Source organism: Melanotaenia boesemani, chromosome 7 (assembly GCF_017639745.1).
Source record: "Melanotaenia boesemani isolate fMelBoe1 chromosome 7, fMelBoe1.pri, whole genome shotgun sequence".
Taxonomy (NCBI): Eukaryota; Metazoa; Chordata; class Actinopteri; order Atheriniformes; family Melanotaeniidae; genus Melanotaenia; species Melanotaenia boesemani.
In genome coordinates, this window is record NC_055688.1 from 537760 (window position 1) to 558068 (window position 20309).

General features: G+C 42.9%; 1 protein-coding gene across 1 annotated transcript in view; it reads right to left on the reverse strand.

Annotated features, from left to right (window-relative positions):
- Positions 1–2262: 2262 nt before the first annotated feature.
- Positions 2263–20309, reverse strand: part of rnf103 (ring finger protein 103) — a 51713-nt gene continuing 33666 nt past the window's right edge. The window contains exon 6 of the mRNA XM_041990930.1: positions 2263–5544. Coding sequence (XP_041846864.1) covers positions 4690–5544 — 855 coding nt within the window. The 3' untranslated portion in view covers positions 2263–4689. The remainder of the gene's footprint in view (positions 5545–20309) is intronic.

Sequence of the window (20309 nt, forward strand, 5' to 3'; positions counted from 1 at the left end):
GTGTCCAGCCCTACTTATTTCACTAGATACATACCTGGTTTAAACGTATAAAATAACAAGCACATACCTGGTGGAAAAACGGATGTCCACGTGGGAACCAACAAATCTCTGTATCCAGACCGTGAGACGGACATCTACTCCAGCTGCTGCTGTAGTTGAGCCACTTCCTCTCCAGTCTCTGGTTTTCCTCCAGTACCTTGTCCACAAACACAAGATCCGGTCAACACAGTGGTCGTGATCGTGGGCATGAACTGCTTCTCCAGTTTCCACCTCCTCCGGTCTTGCTGACGTTCCCACACAAAGTCTTCTCCCACCGAGAGAATAGTTGTTCCGTTGAAATAAACCGGAACGGTTTCATCCTCCTCCTCCTTCCTCAGTCGGCTCTTTGACGTCCTGTGTTGTAAAGTGTCGACTGCAGACATGTGTGTGGAGAGAGATGAATAAGTTTTCCTTCTAATGTTCACAATCCATCTCCTTCGTAGTAGATAGTCCGAGGGAAACGTGTGAAAACTGACAGTGGAATTATATTTGGCTGAGGAGGTGCACAAAGTCCACCCTTCCCTGAAACCCGTAAGATGGCTTCATACTACGATATTATACTATTACTACCTGTTGTCTCGATTATAAGAAATATCTCATTCCTTTGTTAACCTCAGTGCTGCAATCTAGCGCCACAGAAAGTAACCGGGAACGTTCTTACTGGAAACCGGAAGTTCGTCGTGCATAAACCACATTCAACACAGTTTGTAAGAAACAAGGTCATGAACGCTTCAGATGTCATCACTGAGGTGCAAGTTGATCCTCTCATGAAGAAAACCCCCCTTAATGCAGACATCCTCTGGAAGAATGGGCATACGTCTGCGGGTGATAGCGGCTGAGCTGTGGGAGGGAGGCTGCTGGCTGAAGGCCGGAGCGGTGAGAGGGCCTGAATCTGAGCCTGAATCAGGAGAAAGTTCCAGTTATCTGGAAGACGTCGTGCTTGGTTCCTGACCTCAAGAAGTCCAGACCATCCAACCTCAACGACCACCATCCAGTGGCCCTCACATTGCATGTCATGAAGGTGCTGGAAAGGCTGGTCTTGGCCTACCTGAGACTGCAGGTGGAGGATCTGCTTGACCCTCTGCAGTCTGCCTACCAGCCCCATGTGACAATGCCATCATCTACCTACTGCAGACACCATCTGTGTCTGGATGGAGGTGGCGGCTCTGTGAGGCATTTTCTCTGGTTTCTCTAGTGCTGGGGAGACTCTGTGGGGGATGGGGTCCATGACTCCATGGTCTCCTGGATTCCTGACTACCTGAAAGGCAAGCTACAGTTTGTCCGTCTGTCTGACGTGGCGGTCCTCAGGGGACTGTGCTGGCTCCTCTTCACCTTCTACACCACTGATTCTCAGTCCAACACGGAGTTCTGTCGCCTTCAGAAAGTCTCTGATGACTCAGCTGTTGTTGGGTGTCTGGTAGAGGGAGGGAGGGAGGAGGAGGACAGAGTGCTGGTGGATGGGATTGTAGACTGGACTGACAGGAACCACCTGCATCTGAATGTCACCAAGACCATAGAGATAGTGATAGACCTCCACTGAAGACCATGGGGCAGGAGGTGGAGGTTGCTGAGACCAAGAAGCATCTGTGAGGGACCATGGACTCCAGACTGGACTGGAGATCCAACACAGATGCTGTGGACAGGAAGGGGTGAGCAGGCTCTACTTCCTGAGACAGCTCAGATCCTTCATGTTGGAGATGTTTTACCAGCCTGTCGTCTCCAGTGAGCCTGAACACACTTAGAAAGAAGGCTGGAACTGGTGGAGAGGAGGTGCTGGACAACCTGGTTTCCATCATGGAGAACCCGACCACCTCTCCACCAACACTGGTCAGACTTAACTTTGCTGTTGCTTAAAATGTTTTCTGAGGGCTTTAGTATTGATTTAAATGTGGTTGAGCAGAGCTCTGGTTCCGCTGCGGTCTTGGTCGGCGGATCGACACCTTCACCCAGAATGATGCAGTTTGACTGTGTGAAGGTTTCTGAGAACACAGAGGAACAAACTCTGGTGGAGTTCTCCACATTTATTCTGGTTTCTCTGAAGCAGGTTTATGTGCAGCAGTCGGAGTCAGTCCTTCGAAGTGATGTCTTCCTCATATCAGCTTTAACCCTCCTCACCAACATTAGTCCATGATTTTACCCAGCATGCAATGCTTTAACGTGAGCAGGTATTTGGATGTTCTGTATTCAGATCTTTGGATGTTGTGAAGAAAAAACTGCTGCAACTGATTTATTTATTTTTATTTTGATGGTTGCAGTTTTATTTTCAGACCTAGAATCTCCCTCTTACATAATTATACTTTTAGTAATCTTCTTTGCTACTTTTACTGTTTATAACTGGCTACTGGGTTAGCCCAGCTGGGATTCAAAAACAAATCCTCTGGTTTCTGTCTTAGTGTTCAATAAGGCATCTGCACCTGGACCAGGAATAAACCACAGCAGGAGAAAAGAAAAATAAAAAATCATGTCCAGTATGACTGAGAGACGTTAATGTTCGGCCAGGTCAGGGTTAGGGTCAGCAGCCAGCAGCTGAAGCTGAACACTCAGCACCAGAAACTACCACCAGCTTCATCTTCTGGTCCGTCTGCTGAGCTGACTTGATTCCACTTCTTCAGACTGGAAACCAAACCGAGGAGCAGAAATAGAACTGTAGGTCTGGTAGAGATGCCGGCTCATCTTTAACATGTCACCTTCTCTTAGTGTGAAAACAGGTCAGTGTAACTCCAACTGGTTTTACTCCTTTATCAATAAACTGATCAGCTGGAACATCATGACCACCTGTCCATCACCATGGTGACGTTTATACTGCTAACATCTCTTATCTTAGCGACTCGGTTTTTCCTGTGTCCCTAAATCACAAAATACACAAAAACAATTATCATCCAATTTCTTTCTCATCTCTTGGTTACCTTGTTAGGCTTCCTAATTGACAAAAGTATGGATTTGAATGTTTTTGGGGTGGGCCTCCGGGACATGTTTTGGTCAGACTGCCCATGGTTTCAATAAAAAAGATGTAAAATAAACCTCAAGAGAATTATATAAATAAATAAAAGGTGTTACCCGGCTGTTACTGAGCTGTATTAGAACACATTCCATTAAATAAATTTCATTTTTATGTTTAATATCATCAACTATAGTGACATCTCGGATGTTATAGGTCAGTTTGACCCATAAACATTTGCTTCAAGAAAAAGGCCACACACAGTTTTTCCCAACATGCCTCTTCTACTGAGACTGGACTAAAAGCTGGAACAGGTCTGATGCCACGGACTTGTAACGCACAACATCTGCAGCAGCTGACCTGCGTCATGAGGTCCCTACCTCCGGCAGACCTAACCGTGTTCAGACCGTAATCTTTACGGGATGGCAACTGCACTAACAGGGACCTCCTCCTCAGACGTGTCTTCTCCATGTTGTCTTCCTCCTCAGAAAGCCTCTCATGCATTTGTTACTCATTTTAACCAAAAACATTATCCAGAACCTGGCTCACTGAGTATGTTCTTCTCATTTTTGCATACTGCACATTGGAGATGTGCAAGTGTAGACTGAAAGGTGACCGTGCCCAGCTTTGTTCGTCTTGTGTGCAGGTAAACAGCAAAACAATGCAAGAAGAGAATTCTCCGAAGCTCTAATGATGAGCTGTCAGTGTATTGGATAACAGGGCGGTTATGGTTTCAGACCCGAATGTTTATAATTCCAACTAGTGTTTTACAACTTAGAGAAAATATACTTTTTTTTGCTTTAAATTTAATGAAATAGAGCTTCCTGACAAAGCCAATAAGGCTGGGTGTAATAAACATATTTATGTGGTTCTTTAACTCATTTAAAAGCTTAAAACGGGTCAGTGCTGACCCCAACACAAAAGGAAGGTCATCTAGAACATCTAGAAAACCAGCAGAACATCTCTGGAAAACCTGCAGAACATCTCTGGAAAACCTGCAGAACATCTCTAGAAAACCTGCAGAACATCTCTAGAATACCAACCTGATGGGATTCAAGAGTCTAGAAAGTCTCCAAAGAACTAACAGGACCTACAGATGATGTTTTCCAACCTTTCTCTTGCTGATCAGCGCTGTTCTGGAGGAATGAGAAGGACCTCCTGAACTTCAGGAAGTTGGTCATGATGTTCCACAGAATCAGAAGAACCATTGAATTCTGCTGAAACCTTTTTATGTCTTGATAAACAGGATCGGTGGTCTTTATAAAACTCTCCAACATGGAGGTCCAACAGTGATAAACATGGTTTAGGGTTCTGGACTTGCCCTGGTCTGTTATTACCCCACAAACTGACACAGTTACATGGGCCTTTGTGTGGATCTTGAAGGTGTCAGATTGGTACCTTAAACCAGAAAGGTCCCGATCCAGCACCTATAGACCAACAGCTACCAGAACCTTCTGCTTATACCATCAGTAACAGACAGATCCAAGTTATCAGACATTTCTGAATAAAATCTGTTTTATTGATGAAACCAGGGACCGGGCGGAGCTGGGTGGAGACGGGTGGAGCTGGGAGGAGCCAGGTGGAGCTGGAAGGAGCCGGGTGGAACCTATTTGGCTGTCTGGAATAAAATCAAACTACTGGCCAGGAAACAGAGACCTAGACAACCAACAGAACCCTTCCAGACCTCCATGGGTGAGTTCAAAGTGACGTGATCAGTCCAAGCTTTCCCAGCAGCCTCTCTGCCGTTTCTTCTTGTAGCTGGGCCAGCGGCAGACGGGGCAGCAGTGTCTGCCGGCCGCCAGCCACACGGCAATGCAGGGCTGGTGGAAGGCATGGCTGCAGGGCAGGCCCATCAGCAGCTCCTCGCTCACAAAGTTCTCCAGACACACCACGCACTCCGAACACAGGAGCATGTCTGCTGGCCACTCCGACCAATCACATGCAGGAGGAGGAGGAACGCCCCCTGGTGTGGGAGACCCCTCCTCAGAGGACGGTGAGCTTCTATCTGATCCGGGATCAGCATGGATGCTCCCATCAGTGTCCTGACCGGAAACTGGATCTATGAGTCTGGAGCTGCCGGGAATGTCTCCATCCTTCATGTCCTTTTCATCACCCTCCCTCTGCTGCCCTAAATCTCTGAGCCTCCATGTTGGTAGTGCTTTTATGTAGTCCATGTTCACTAGGGGGCGGAGCCACAGGTCGGGGAACGCCAATCGCTCAAAGAAAACGTTGGAATCGTCCTCCCAGTCTGACTGGTCGGAAGGGAACGGCTGCAGGGAGGCGATGGGGTGGAGCAGGTAGGAGGTGTACCAGTCCCAAAGACTGGCTAACCATTCCAAGTTGGTGGTGCTGTCCTCTTGGTTCCTGACTCTGCAGCGCCGCTTCTTCTCAACGTAGTCCACCAGCAGGCCATGGGCCAGGTAGGTGGACAGGAACAGAGCAGGGTGGGACGAGTAGAACGTCCAGTCAGCTCGCACCAAACTGGCCAGAGTGGTGGTGTCAGCATAACGCAGCAGCTTCAGGCTACAGCTGTACAGAGTCTCTAGATATGGCAGCTGGAGCAGAGCCTGGAAGGAGATGGCAATGATTAGTCATCAAATCAAATCAATAAATAAATAAATCAAAGCCCATTTGAAGTCCCATCAAAAATCTAATAACTTACAGAGTGAAGGTCTAAAAAAGCTTCTGCTGGGATAAATAAGCTACAACCAGAGTTATCCCAGCATGGAACCAAAACCTGAGTTATCCCCAGTACGGAACCAGAACCAGTTATCCCCAATACAGAACCAGAACCAGAGTTATCCCTAGTACAAAACCAGTACCAGAGTTATCCCCAGTACAGAAACAGAGTAATCCCCAATACAGAACCAGAACCAGAGTTATCCCCAGCACGGAACCAGAACCAGCGTTATCCCCAGCACGGAACCAGAACCAGAGTTATCCCCAGCACGGAACCAGAGTTATCCCCAATACAGAACCAGAGTTATCCCCAGCACGGAACCAGAACCAGAGTTATCCCCAGCACGGAACCAGAGTTATCCCCAATACAGAACCAGAGTTATCCCCAGCACGGAACCAGAACCAGAGGTATCCCCAGCACGGAACCAAAACCTGAGTTATCCCAAGTACAGAACCAGAGTTATCCCCAGTACGGAACCAGAACCAGTTATCCCCAATACAGAACCAGAACCAGAGTTATCCCTAGTACAAAACCAGTACCAGAGTTATCCCCAGTACAGAAACAGAGTAATCCCCAATACAGAACCAGAACCAGAGTTATCCCCAGCACGGAACCAGAACCAGTTATCCCCAATACAGAACCAGAGTTATCCCCAGTACAGAACCAGAACCAGAGTTATCCACAGCATGGAACCAGAACCTGAGTTATCCCCAGTACAGAACCAGAGTTATCCCCAATACAGAACCAGAGTTATCCCCAGCACGGAACCAGAACCAGAGTTATCCCCAGCACGGACCCAAACCCTGAGTTATCCCCAGTACAGAACCAGAGTTATCCCCAGCACAGAACCAGAACCAGGCTCTCTATGCATGTGTGTGTTTTATGATACAATGAATACATCATATACCTGGACACAAACACAATATATTTTGTTTTATTATATTTTTTATTATTTTATTATATATTTATTATTATCTGCCCGCAAACTCTGAAAATAAGTGTTTTCATGCTAATTAAGCATGTATCAGAGCAACATGTCTGACTCTTGCAACAAAGAAAAACTGTTGAAAAATAGATTGAGAACCCGAAAAAGTTCTGGTCATTTTGATTCCTCTCAAACAGGTGAGTGAGCGGAAGAGACGACCAGTCCAAGATCGCGTCCACCAGCTCGTCAGCTTTTATAGGCGACCGCAGTCAATGCAGTGGTTCTCAAACTTTTGAGCGAGAGGAACACACACATAAACTTACTATAACAATATAACTATATACCATATACTCATAACATCACAGACGTGAGGGAGATGTAGTAAGAAATAAATTTACTGTTAAACCAAGTGCAAGATATCAGCCCTCTTTCATCCCAGTTAGCTGTTTCTCCGTCTCTCTCTTTCTTTTCTCCCTTCCATGCATTCAGTAAACCCTGATCGCTCTTTTTATTTATTTATTTTTTTAAATAAAGTTCTTCTTTCTATGTTTTTGTGGTTGGCAAAAATTAACTGGAGCATCACTGCCACCAAGTGGTCTGGAGTTTGGACAGGAATGTTTCCAAGAGCAAAAGTTTAGTTTGTCTTCTACATTTTCCCAATCTCATGCCGGCGGGATACAGCTGGTGCCTGAACAACACCATGCTAAAGGATAAGGAATTCTGCTTCTTTATCTCAAGAGAAACAGAGTTCTACTCGAGCGCCAAAGACATGGGAAGCATGGATAACTCCGAGAGGCATTGAAGGCAGTTTTAAGGGGATATATGTCATAAAGAAAAGAAAAAAATCCAAGGTGAGACTGAATGACAGACAACCTGCTGACCAACCTGGACACTTATTATAGAACAAACCAGAATCCAGAACTACTCAATACAATTACAGTTTTTCAATATGAACATAACTTTATTATGTCTAAAAATGTTTCTAAATTACTGGTACAAATTAAACAGAGGTACTTTGAGCTCAGTTATTTCTAATTAAAATATCTCTTGTCCCTTTGCAATTCATTGGGGTACATGTCAGGGCTGCCCGCTCTCTGCCTTTCCTTTCTTTTCTCAGTCATTACTGAACCCCTAGTTGCCAGCATCAGACAAAGCCCCCTGATATCACCCATCAAAATGTATGGTCATGAACATCATCTTTCGCTCTACGCTGATGACATTCTTTTATATGGCTGTAATCTGCAAGCATCGGTGACTCCTCTTTTGATGTTGACAAACAATTTTAGCAGCCTCGCAGGTTTTTCTGTTAATTGGATTGAGTGAATTGATGCCCATCTCTCCTGGGATGGATCCAGACTATCTGAGGTCCTTTTAATCCTTTTTAAGATAGCTTATAATACTTTTTCATATTTTGGGTGTGACCGTAACAGAAGCAAAATGACCCCTTACGATTTAATTAGGAGAATAAAGTTGAACAACTTAAGCAGAATACTGACTTCAGGAAAACTCTTCCACTCTCTATTGTTGGAAGAAGAATCATTGCAATTAAAATGGTGGTATTCCAGTCTCTCCCATGTTTTATAGGTGTATCCTATTTTAAACAGGCTATTATTATTCTTTCTTTTGTGTTATAGAAATGTTAGAATTTCCTAAAAGCACTTATGCAAATCAAAGGGAGCTGGCAGATCCTCCCTACCAAATCTCAAGCTGTATTATTGGTCTTCCCATCTATCCATTCTAGCGGAAGAAAGGCCCCCAGTCATAATTCTTGTCCAGCCTGGTAACTTCTGGAGTGTCTGCACTGCAGTAATACCTTGTTGCCTGCCCGCCATTAAAAGGGCCCGAGTGATATGGAATTTTTGAGGCTGATGCAGATTCTGATATTTGGCAGAAAAAATTTCAGTACACCGATTTATCGGCTGGTTAATTTAATAAATATATAATTAATAAATTAACTTCATAACTTCAAAAAATGTCAATCTATAAATTAATTGTATAAATGAAAGATTAATTAAATACATCTTGTTTTGTACTTCTTGCTGATGCAAATTAGAAGTAGGCTAAAGTTCAGGTAGAAAAACTTGTTTAAAAAGTTGTAAACAGATAAATGTGAGAGGAAATCAAAAAGTTATGGTCACATTGTTTTCACAAGCTTCCTTTATTTTTCTATTCTACAACTTTCAAGAACAACGAACTTTCAAGTACAAAATAATGTGCAAAATATTACAGACATCACCAAAGACAACATCACCAGAAATTTCCCAAGTGTAGTCACCTTGCTTTGTCCACTTTGTACCATTTGAAAAGAAGTAAAGTATTCATTTAATAAGAGAAACATGATATGCATCAGTAAAAAAAAAACAAACAAAAAAAAAAAACAACATATGTATCAAGTGTGGGGCATTTTATTTTAAAATTTGCGTTGTGCAATTTTTCTACCGATGGAGCATACATGAATGTAGCTATCAGTTGTACTGATTAATGTTATCTTTATATTTAGGCCGTGGGTGTATGCCGTATTTAACCAAACGTTATTTATGCAGCCTTCTGATGCTCTTCAATGTTAAATGACATTTTCTTTAATATTTTCTTTGTCATGAAATATATCATGGTATGTATCATATGAACCAAAATAAAAACCAGAGATGTTTTTCTCAAATGTCAGAAAGACGTCATCTTTGATAGAGTTGTATTTTAAATATAATGGTCACCTCGGTCTGGCACTAACTAACACAGAGTCGCTGTTACAGCCGCTCAAGTTAGTATTTTCTGACAAAGTAAAACTAAGACATGACATCATGACGTGGTGAAGACAGACTGTAATATTAATAAAGTTTTGGTGCTGCAGTGAATAAAAATCCTCCCCTCTTCATCCACATCTCTCCTCCTAAAATACGCCTCAACCTGCAGCTGACAGAGTGATGAACACTCGTTCTGTACGCTCAGATATTTTATACACCTTTATTTCTGCAGTTACTGGCTACTTAGCTAATGCTATGCTAGGTTGTTGCTAACATATACGGGGAGCACCTTAAGCTAATTTAGCACAACTTTAGCAATGCAGCGTAAATTAAATTGCTGACCAACAACAATGCACGCGTCACTCGTCATTACACATGGTAACCAGAGTTAAAGTGAAACGGGAGACATGCTGAGTCAATAATTGTACAACATTATAATAAACTTACCTGTCAGGAAGCTCCACTAAGCCCACTGTTAATGTAACCTGGCTGTAGCTACTAGCTACCCCTGTTGAAAAGACAGGGGGATAGCCGTGGGATTGAATGGAGTCAGAGCTCAATCTAGTGGACAAACGGCACAAAGACATCATTCTGTATACTCCAACACATAACAGCATGTACTGTTTCATGAGAAAGTAAGAATAAATCGCCGTATAATTGGCGAAAAAACGCTGATATTGGTCATTTTGAAAAGGGCTAATATTGACCGAATCAATCGGCCTGCCAATTAATCGGTCGGGCCCTACTCCTTAATAGTCTTATTAGAATTAATATATCACTCTATAACAATAGTATTGCTGTAGGCAGCAAAAGTACCAAAGGTTTACTTGGATGATCCAGTTTGCAAGATTCATTCATTTGCTCCAGGCCTTAAGGATGCAGTCTTCCTAAAATGGAAACTGAAAGGCATCTGCGTAACAGGACAGCTATATGTTAACAAAACCTTTGCATTTTTTGCCCAATTATGTTCTGTGTATGATATCGCGTCATCAAGGTTTTTTCTTCATATTTACGGTTTAGGGACTATGTTAGGAAAAAGGTGCCTAACTTGGAAGCAATAAATAAGTTTGATCCTGTCAATGAGGAGGCAGTATCATATTTTCATAAGATCTTGCATGATGTGACTATATTGGACATGACTCAAATTAGTGTTTAAAGATTGTTCAGTTAACGCCATACACAACCTTATACAGGTCAAAACACTACACAGACTCTACTAGTCAAGGGAAAAGTTTTTTTTTTTTTTAAACCAATGTGTCACCAGTTTGCAATTGCTACAAGGAAGAGTATTTTTCACTAATTTTCAGTGGCTTTTGGAAAACACTGAGCACCAGATCCACTCACTGCCATTATCAGGGGGAGCTTCCAGCGCTTTTGCCTCAGCCATCAAGTGAGATGAGAGCTGCTGCTTGGTTTGTTGTGGAGATTGCTGAAATGTTGATCCTTAGATGTGGAAGGGGGACTCGGTGCCCACGTGATCATTATTTACACTTTTTTTGTTGTTGTTGCTATTGTTTCTTTTATTCATTCATTTCTGCACGTCCAAATAAGGTGAAGCTGGAGCCTATCCCAGCATTTAGCAGGTGAGAGGCAGGTACACCTGGAGAGACAAACAACCATTCACACTCACTTCATGGGAGAATTTATGATAACCTAACATCATGTCTTTGGACAGTGGGAGGAAGCCCGAGAACCCAGAGAGAACCCATGCATACATGGGGAGAACATGCAAACTCCACACAGAAAGGCCACGGCCCCCTCAAGTTCAAATCTTCCCCCAGCCGAGGCTCGAACCAACAACCTTATTGCTTGCTTGATTCGCTGACTTTCTGCAAAAAAAAAACAAAACAAAACAAAAAACCTAAAAGGTGAGACATTATCTTCTTTCCTATCACTGCTGAGAGTTGTACATGCGCAACAGAGTTCACCAGGGCTAACGCTAAGACAGCAGGCTCTCACTTTATCAGATAACGCAAAAGACCGCAGGCTCTCACGCAATTAGATAGGGCTAAGACTGCAGGCTCTCATGTTATCAGATAACACTGAGGCGGCAGGTTCTCACACTAGCAGCTAACGCTAAGACTGCTGGCTCTCACACTAGCAGCTAACGCTAAGACGGCAGGCCCTCACACTAGCAGCTAACGCTAAGACTGCGGGCTCTCACACTAGCAGCTAACGCTAAGACTGCAGGCTCTCACACTAGCAGATAACATTAAGAACGCAGGCTCTCACACTAGCAGCTAACGCTAGGACTGCAGGCTCTCACTCTAGCAGATAACACTAAGAACGCAGGCTCTCACACAAGCAGCTAACGCTAAGACTGCACGCTCTCACACTAGAAGCTAATGCTAACAACGCAGGCTCTCACGTTAAGATTGCAGGCTCTAACGCTATCAGATAACGCTAAGACCGCGGGCTCTCACACTAGCAGCTAACGCTAAGACCGCAGGCTCTCACTTTATCAGATACCGCTAAGACCGCAGGGTCTCACTTTAGCAGATAACGCTAACAACGCAGGCTCGCAGGTTGTCAGATAACGTTAAGACTGCAGGCTCTCACACTAGCAGCTAACGCTAAGACCGCAGGCTCTCACTTTATCAGATACTGCTAAGAGTGCAGGCTTGCATGTTATCAGATAACACTGAGGCGGCAGGCTCTCATGTTATCAGATAACACTGAGGCGGCAGGCTCTCACACTAGCAGCTAACGCTAAGACTGCAGGCTCAAACACTAGCAGATAACACTAAGACCGCAGGCTCTCATGCTATCAGATAATGCTAAGAACACAGGCTCGCATGTTATTAGATAATGCTCGCAGGTTATCAGATAACGTTAAGACTGCAGGCTCTCACACTAGCAGCTAACGCTAAGACCGCAGGCTCTCACTTTATCAGATACTGCTAAGACTGCAGGCTTGCATGTTATCAGATAACACTGAGGCAGCAGGCTCTCATGTTATCAGATAACACTGAGGCGGCAGGCTCTAACACTAGCAGCTAACGCTAAGACTGCAGGCTCAAACACTAGCAGATAACACTAAGACCGCAGGCTCTCAAGCTATCAGATAATGCTAAGAACACAGGCTCGCATGTTATTAGATAATGCTAAGACCGCAGGCTCTCACACTAGCAGCTAGTGCTAAGACCGCAGGCTCTCACTTTATCAGATACTGCTAAGACCGCAGGCTCGCATGTTATCAGATAACACTGAGGCGGCAGGCTCTCACATTAGCAGATAACACTAAGGCGGCAGGCTCTCATGTTATCAGATAACACTGAGGCGGCAGGCTCTCACACTAGCAGCTAACGCTAAGACTGCAGGCTCTCACACTAGCAGATAACACTAAGACCGCAGGGTCTCACTTTAGCAGATAACGCTAACAACGCAGGCTCGCAGGTTGTCAGATAACGTTAAGACTGCAGGCTCTCACACTAGCAGCTAACGCTAAGACCGCAGGCTCTCACTTTATCAGATACTGCTAAGACTGCAGGCTTGCATGTTATCAGATAACACTGAGGCAGCAGGCTCTCATGTTATCAGATAACACTGAGGCGGCAGGCTCTCACACTAGCAGCTAACGCTAAGACTGCAGGCTCAAACACTAGCAGATAACACTAAGACCGCAGGCTCTCAAGCTATCAGATAATGCTAAGAACACAGGCTCGCATGTCATTAGATAACCCTAAGACCGCAGGCTCTCACATTATCAGATATCGCTAAGAACGCAGGCTCGCATGTTATCAGATAATGCGAAGAACACAGGCTCTCACATTAGCAGCAAATGCTAAGACAACAGGCAATCACTTCATCAGATACTGCTAAGACCGCAGGCTCGCATGTTATCAGATAACACTGAGGCGGCAGGCTCTCACATTAGCAGATAACACTAAGGCGGCAGGCTCTCATGTTATCAGATAACACTGAGGCGGCAGGCTCTCACACTAGCAGCTAACGCTAAGACTGCAGGCTCTAACACTAGCAGATAACACTAAGACCGCAGGCTCTCATGCTATCAGATAACGCTAAGGCCGCAGGTTCTCATGCTATCAGATAATGCTAAGACCCCAAGCTCCTACACTAACAGCCAACGGTAAGACTGCAGGGTCTCACTTTAGCAGATAACGCTAAGGCCGCAGGCTCTAACGCTATCAGATAACGCTAAGACCGCAGGCTCTCACACTAGCAGCTAACGCTCTCGAATTTAGCAGAGAATGCTAAGACTGCAGGCTTCCACATTAGCTAACATTAAGACAACACGCTCTCACATTAGTGGCTAATGCTTAGAAAGCGGGCTCACACTTCAGTAGCAAATGCTAAGACTGTTCAACAAAGTAAATAACATGAAGTTATGTCACTACATTAAAACTCTGAAAGATATCCAATAATAGGACAGGAATGTGTAGAGAAAGAAAGATATTTTAACTACTGCTTTGCAGAAGTGGAATTAAATGCCTCAGATCTGATTATTACAGTAATTTGATTACTCCCAGCGATCCCAGTAAATGAGTTCATCATCAGTTCATATTTTTAATCAGTCTAAAGACTGTTTCTTCTTTTTTATTTTTCTTTTGGATGGTCTAATGGAGCAAACAGTTGCAGGGAGGACCCAGATAGCAGATGTTTGCAGGGTTTCTGCTACATGTAAATGATGGTGGTGGACCACCACGGCTAAATAAAGCAGCGACACATCAGATTTATGATTTTTTTTTCCCCTAGATGTAACAAATGCAAATTATATTGTATGAATGGATCCATATGAGCATAAAGTCTATAGCTTTGGCTCTAATGCCATACTGTTTACATGGCAACAGCTCCAAACTTTTGTGACTATGTACAAATACAATGCCCCTGTCAATTAAATAAATAAAAACAAATAATATTTGCAGACATTTACAGACCATAGTGAAAGTGTGGAATTCTGGAAGGACAAGCAGCAGCAGCTGATAATTTACTGGAATAACGGACTTGACTGACTTAAAAGTTAAAAGTTGTAGTTAAAAACTACACAGCGTTTTATTTATAGTCTCAGTGTAGAGGTTTATACCGACTTCTTTTATTAAAACAAAGCAGTCTGAAGTAATTCAGCTGCTCTCTGTATCGCTCTGGGAGTTTGGCCGTGATGCGACCGCACACAGACCAGTGCACAAACAGGCGAGCAGACGTCCGCCAGCACCGTGTACGTCATCTACCACCTGAACGCCACACACAGGTGAGCATACGTCCGCCAGCACCACGTACGTCATCTATATAAAAATAGATTAATTACTTTGATACTGGCCAGCAGGTCCTGTGTTGTCCAGTGTCCCATGAGACCTCAGGTACCTTGAATGAACCTGTCCCTCGTCCCAGAAACGAACGTGGACTCCAGCGGCTTGGTTTTCATGGTTGGGTTCAAACTGTCGTCAGACATCAGGACGAAGGCTCCGTTGTTCAGCGGAGAGATTAATTCGGTGTTAATATGAAGTGCTCGGCCAGACTGGGCTATGTCCTGCGACTCCGTCTTTGGTCTTGTACGACGTGTTTGGTAACGTGTTTAACGTCTGTAGCCCTGCAGCTCTCAGGGTTGGGGAGCAGCCGACTTCAGTCCATGTTGCTGCTGAACTTGTCTCAGTGTGTCTGCGAGGTACATATACCCGACGGCCCAGACGTCAACACAGAGGGAGGTCGCTGTTTCTCTTTAAGGTGACAACATGCTTCACTGGTTGCTCATGTGCCTCCAAAACCTCATTCCTCATCCTTCTCAGTTTGATGTTCTACACCGAGCTTCGAACGGGTTCTCCACCGGTGTCAACCAAGCCGAGAACGAGCCTTTGTCCAGACGTGTAATTTTACATTTACACTTTCCCAGTTTACTCACTGAATCCACTAAATTCTCAGGTCACTGTCAGCTAGATTTCTTTCACGTGAAAATAAAGGCTTTGTGTGTGTTGGGCTAAATGTTCCCCAATCATTTCTCCTCGCAAAGTCAGAGATAATCCTAATTTTAATATAATGGTTGGGCTGGAACGGGAGGAAATTACTTCACTTCCATCACTTTTACAGTTCGGACATTTCCCGTGTCCGGCCGTATAAAATCTAAGGACAAAACTGTCTGATTTAAGGACTTTTTAAGGTATTAAATGCATATTTGCAAATTCAAGACTTAAGACTTTTTAAGACCCCAGCCTAATCAAAATATTCTTTAAAGTAGGAAAATAGTGTCTTTAAAAGGTACACTCTGGAGCACAGCGAGGAGGATTTGGCCAGCCTGACAGATTTTATAGATCGTTGTTACGACAGAATCGTCATGGGGAAACCAAACAACACGTCCACCCCCTCCACCGCATCTAAGTCCAAGGGACAGCGAAATGAGGATTCACCTGGAGCTGTTTGACCACCGGGGAACGACTCAACAGATGTTCTGATCTCTATAGATAAGAAACTCAGTAGTTTGGATGCGTGTTTGAGCCTGGTAGAAATTCTCCACAAGGAGTTCCAGGCGCTATGTGAATCACTAGAATTCAGCCAGAAGCAGGTGGAAACTTTGGCTGTAGAAAATGCTGGTCTCAGAGAGTCGGTAAAATCCCTCACCGAGGGCTTGACCCGTCTCTCGGAGGAAAATAAAAAGATGAAGGAAACGGTGATCGATCTGCAGGCTCGGAGCATGAGAGAGAACCTGGTGTTTGCAGGGATTCCAGAGCAGACGGAGGGGGACCCCGAGACCACGGTGAAAAACTTCATCAAAACCCACCTGAAGCTCCCGGAGGAAACGATGAAAAACATCTTCTTTCACAGAGTCCATCGGCTCGGCGGGAGGAAACCCGGGTCCAGCAAACCAAGACCTATTGTAGCGAAGTTCGTCAGCTTCAAACAGAAGGAGCAGGTGAAGAACCAGGGCCGCGAACTGAAGGGAACGAACTTTCGAGTAAACGACCAATATCCGAGAGAGATTCTGTACCGACGGAGAGTCCTGTTTCCCATCAGGAGGAAATCCATCACGCAAGGTGCTCGCGCTGTCATCGCGGTGGATAAATTATTTATTAATGGACAGCTGTACCGCGACCCGGACATCACTCCGTGGCTCTACTGACTTGGTATGTGCTTTAATTTTCCTGTTTTCTCACTAGATCATGTTATATCCATAAAACTGCCATAAAAGATAATTTAGTTAACAGTAAATCCACTGCCCGTCTCCACTACACTGTTCTCAGCACAGATGAGTTTTTTAAATTACTTTTTTTCTTTGGCACTGTCGCTCTTTTCACTCTTTACACTTCTTCTCTCCGACCCTTTAACGGTTAACGGTAACACTTGTCATTATATTATATACACATCAGCACTTTTCATGATTCACAGGAACACACACAGAACAGCGCAAGTGCACACACATCTCTGTCACAACCAGCTGGCACATACACATGCACGCAGAGAAGCAGTGGGATGCACGCACACACGCTTCAGTAATATGCATATAGCCTCATTTCTGTGGTTGGTTCATGAACAAACTCACATTTGTCACTTGGAATGTGCGTGGAGCTGGCACAAGGGAAAAGAGGTTAAACATTTTTAATCGTTTGTAAGAAATGAAAGCAGATATAATATTACTCCAAGAGACTCATTTATCAAACTCAACAATAGATCTTCTCTCAACAACCCAGTTTCCACACGTGTATTCAGCTTGTTATAATTCTAGGCAGAGAGGAGCAGCAACTCTTATTAATAGAAGGTTAAATTTTGACATAGATAATACAATCATAGATCCAGAAGGCAGATTTATAATAATTACATTATCTATTAAAAATGTTAAGTTATGTATCGCAAATATATATGGTCCAAATGTAGATGATCCTCCTTCTTTCACTCCCTCTTCACCTCTATGGTCACTCAGATAACACATTAATTATAGGAGGTGATTTTAACATTTTACTGGACAAACAAAGTACCACAGGAGCTCATCGAGTCTGAAAATCCTCAGAAACTGTTAAACATGAAGGATTGTGGTCTCTGTGATGCTTGGCGCTCTCACCATCCCACACTAAGAGAACACACCTTCTTCTCTTCAGTTCACCATTCCTATTCTAGATTAGATTATTTCTTAACTAGCAGCTCGCTGATGAATGACATGTCAGAAACCAGAATCCATCCTATTAGCATTAGTGATCACGCACCAGTATCATTCACTCTGAGAAGTAAGAGCAATAAACCAGCAACTAGAAACTGGAGATTTAATACGTCACTACTTAAAGATCCTGAGTTTATCAGCTACTTTAAAAGAGAATGGTCCTTATATCTAGAAAATAACGACTTGCCAGAAACTTCAGCGTGTGTTCTTTGGGAAGCAGGAAAAGCAGTAATGAGAGGGAAAATTATTTCCTTTTCTTCTCATAAGAAAAAGAAGGAAACTTTGAGAATTTCAGAGTTAGAACTCAGAATTAAATCCTTAGAGGACGCTTACCATGTCTCCCCAGAAGAACACACACTAAATGCTATAAGCAAAGCTAAACTTGAACTTAATGAAATAATAGATAAAAAGACGCAGTTCTTGGTGCAAAGACTTCGCTTGGAGAATTTTGAGCATGGAAATAAATCTGGAAGGTTCCTGGCTAATCAGTTAAAAACAAACAAGGAGAAAACAACCATCTCCTCTGTCAGAGATCCAGAAGGAAACATCAGCCACGACCCTGACAAGATAAATAACACTTTTAAAGAATTCTATAAAACATTATATACATCACAACTAACTACAACAGATGACAATATTGATAAATTTCTTAGTAACATTAATCTTCCACAATTAAAACATGAAGATAAAATGGCCTTGGATTCCCCCCTTTCAGTCGGCAAACTCCATGAAGCTCTCCAGCATATGCCCAACAATAAAGCTCCAGGTCCAGATGGTTACCCAGCAGAATTCTACAAAGAATTCTGGACAACGTTGGCACCCACTTTCTACAATATGATATTAGAAATAAAGGAAAAACAAAAAATACCTTCAAATATGAACCTAGCTAATATTACTCTACTATTAAAACCAGGTAAAGACCCGACACTTCCATCCAGTTTCCGTCCAATTTCATTAATAAATGTAGATCTCAAAATAATTAGCAAAGCTTTGGCCAGAAGAATAGAAAAAATAACCCCTCTAATAATACATCCTGACCAAACAGGCTTTATTAAAGGTAGACATTCCTCTACTAACATGCGTAGATTAATTAACATCATAGATTATTCTACTCTACATAATCTGGAATCCACAGTCATTTCTTTAGACTCAGAAAAAGCATTTGACCGAGTACACTGGAAATTTTTATTTGCAACGTTAAACAAATTTGGGTTTGGGTCATCTTACATAGATTGGATAAAGATATTATATAACAACCCAAATGCATGTGTGAAGACCAATGATCAAACCTCTCCAAGCTTCTGTTTGCAGAGAGGAACCAGACAGGGCTGCCCACTTTCTCCATCACTCTTTGCTATTTTTATTGAACCCCTAGCTGCTGCCATAAGACAAAATAAAGAGATTAAAGGAATCCATGCCAAAAATATAGAACACAAGATAAGTCTTTATGCTGATGACGTATTACTCTTTCTCCAGAACTCACCGACGTCTCTCCCCCAGACAATCACACTTATTAACACATTCTCATCAATATCTGACTACTCTATTAACTGGTCTAACACTATTATTATGCCCATCAACTGTGACCTACAAAACATACCCAATACTACAATACAGTCTGGAAACATTAGATATCTAGGCATAAACATTTCCCCCAGGCTATCAGAACTAACAAAGCTAAATTATGTCCAGCTACTTAAAGCAATAGAGGATGATCTCTCACGGTGGAGGCGCTTACCCATATCACTCATGGGGAGGGTTGCCACAGTTAAAATGATGGTTCTATCTAAAGTAAACTACCTGTTTTCAATGATACCCACTAAACCATCCTCCAGTTGGTTTAAGTCACTGGACTCACATATATCTAAATTTTTATGGAAAAATAAGCCATCACGTATCAGTCTAAAAACTTTACAACAGACTAAAGATAGAGGCGGATTGGAGCTACCCGACTTTAATCATGTTTTCTTAGCTAACAAGCTGCAGTATATCTCCAAATGGCTTAAACCTAGCAGTCTGGATGAAACATGGTTAGATGTAGAGCAAGCATTGTGTGAGGATGTGTTTATCTCTGACCTGCCATTCATCAGCTCAACCATCAAAACACATAAGTGTTTTAAAAGCATCAATATCAGTTCCTCTTTAGTGGCTTGGTGGGATTTTCTAAAAATAACCAAATCCTCACTTTTTCCATGTAAGTTTACACCCCTCTGGAACAACCCTGACATCCTGCAAAACAAAAAGCTTATCAATTTTACTCAATGGAAAAATAAAGGAATAAAGCAGTTAGAACATATAATAGAAAATGGAAACTTCTTATCATTTAATATTCTCACTTCACAATATGGAATCAGTAGCAAAACATTTTTAGAATATCACCAGCTTAAATCTATTATATGTAAAAAAATATACCATTAATCAATTAAACTTACAGCTACCTATTAGGGTGGCAGAATTCATGAATCTCAATGCCCCAAAGCTATTATCAAAAACATATAGACTATTATCTAAACTAGAAGACTCAATCTGTCTTCCAACTTCAAAATGGGAGGGTGACTTATCCAGTAACTTTAATAAAGATAAATGGTCACAAATATGTTTAAACACCTTTAAAATGACTAAAAATTCAAATATGCAACTAATACAATTCAAAATTCTGCATAGAACTCATTATACAGGACAAAGGATGTTCAGGATGGGTCTGTCACAATCAAACATCTGCACACACTGCAAGGAAAACACACCAGATAACTACCTCCATGCCTTGTGGTCCTGCACACCTGTCCGCAGGTTCTGGCTTCAGGTATGTGTGGACATGTCAACATGGTTTAAATGTAATATTCCTACAATCCCCGCACTATGTCTACTAGGTGACTTGGGTGACA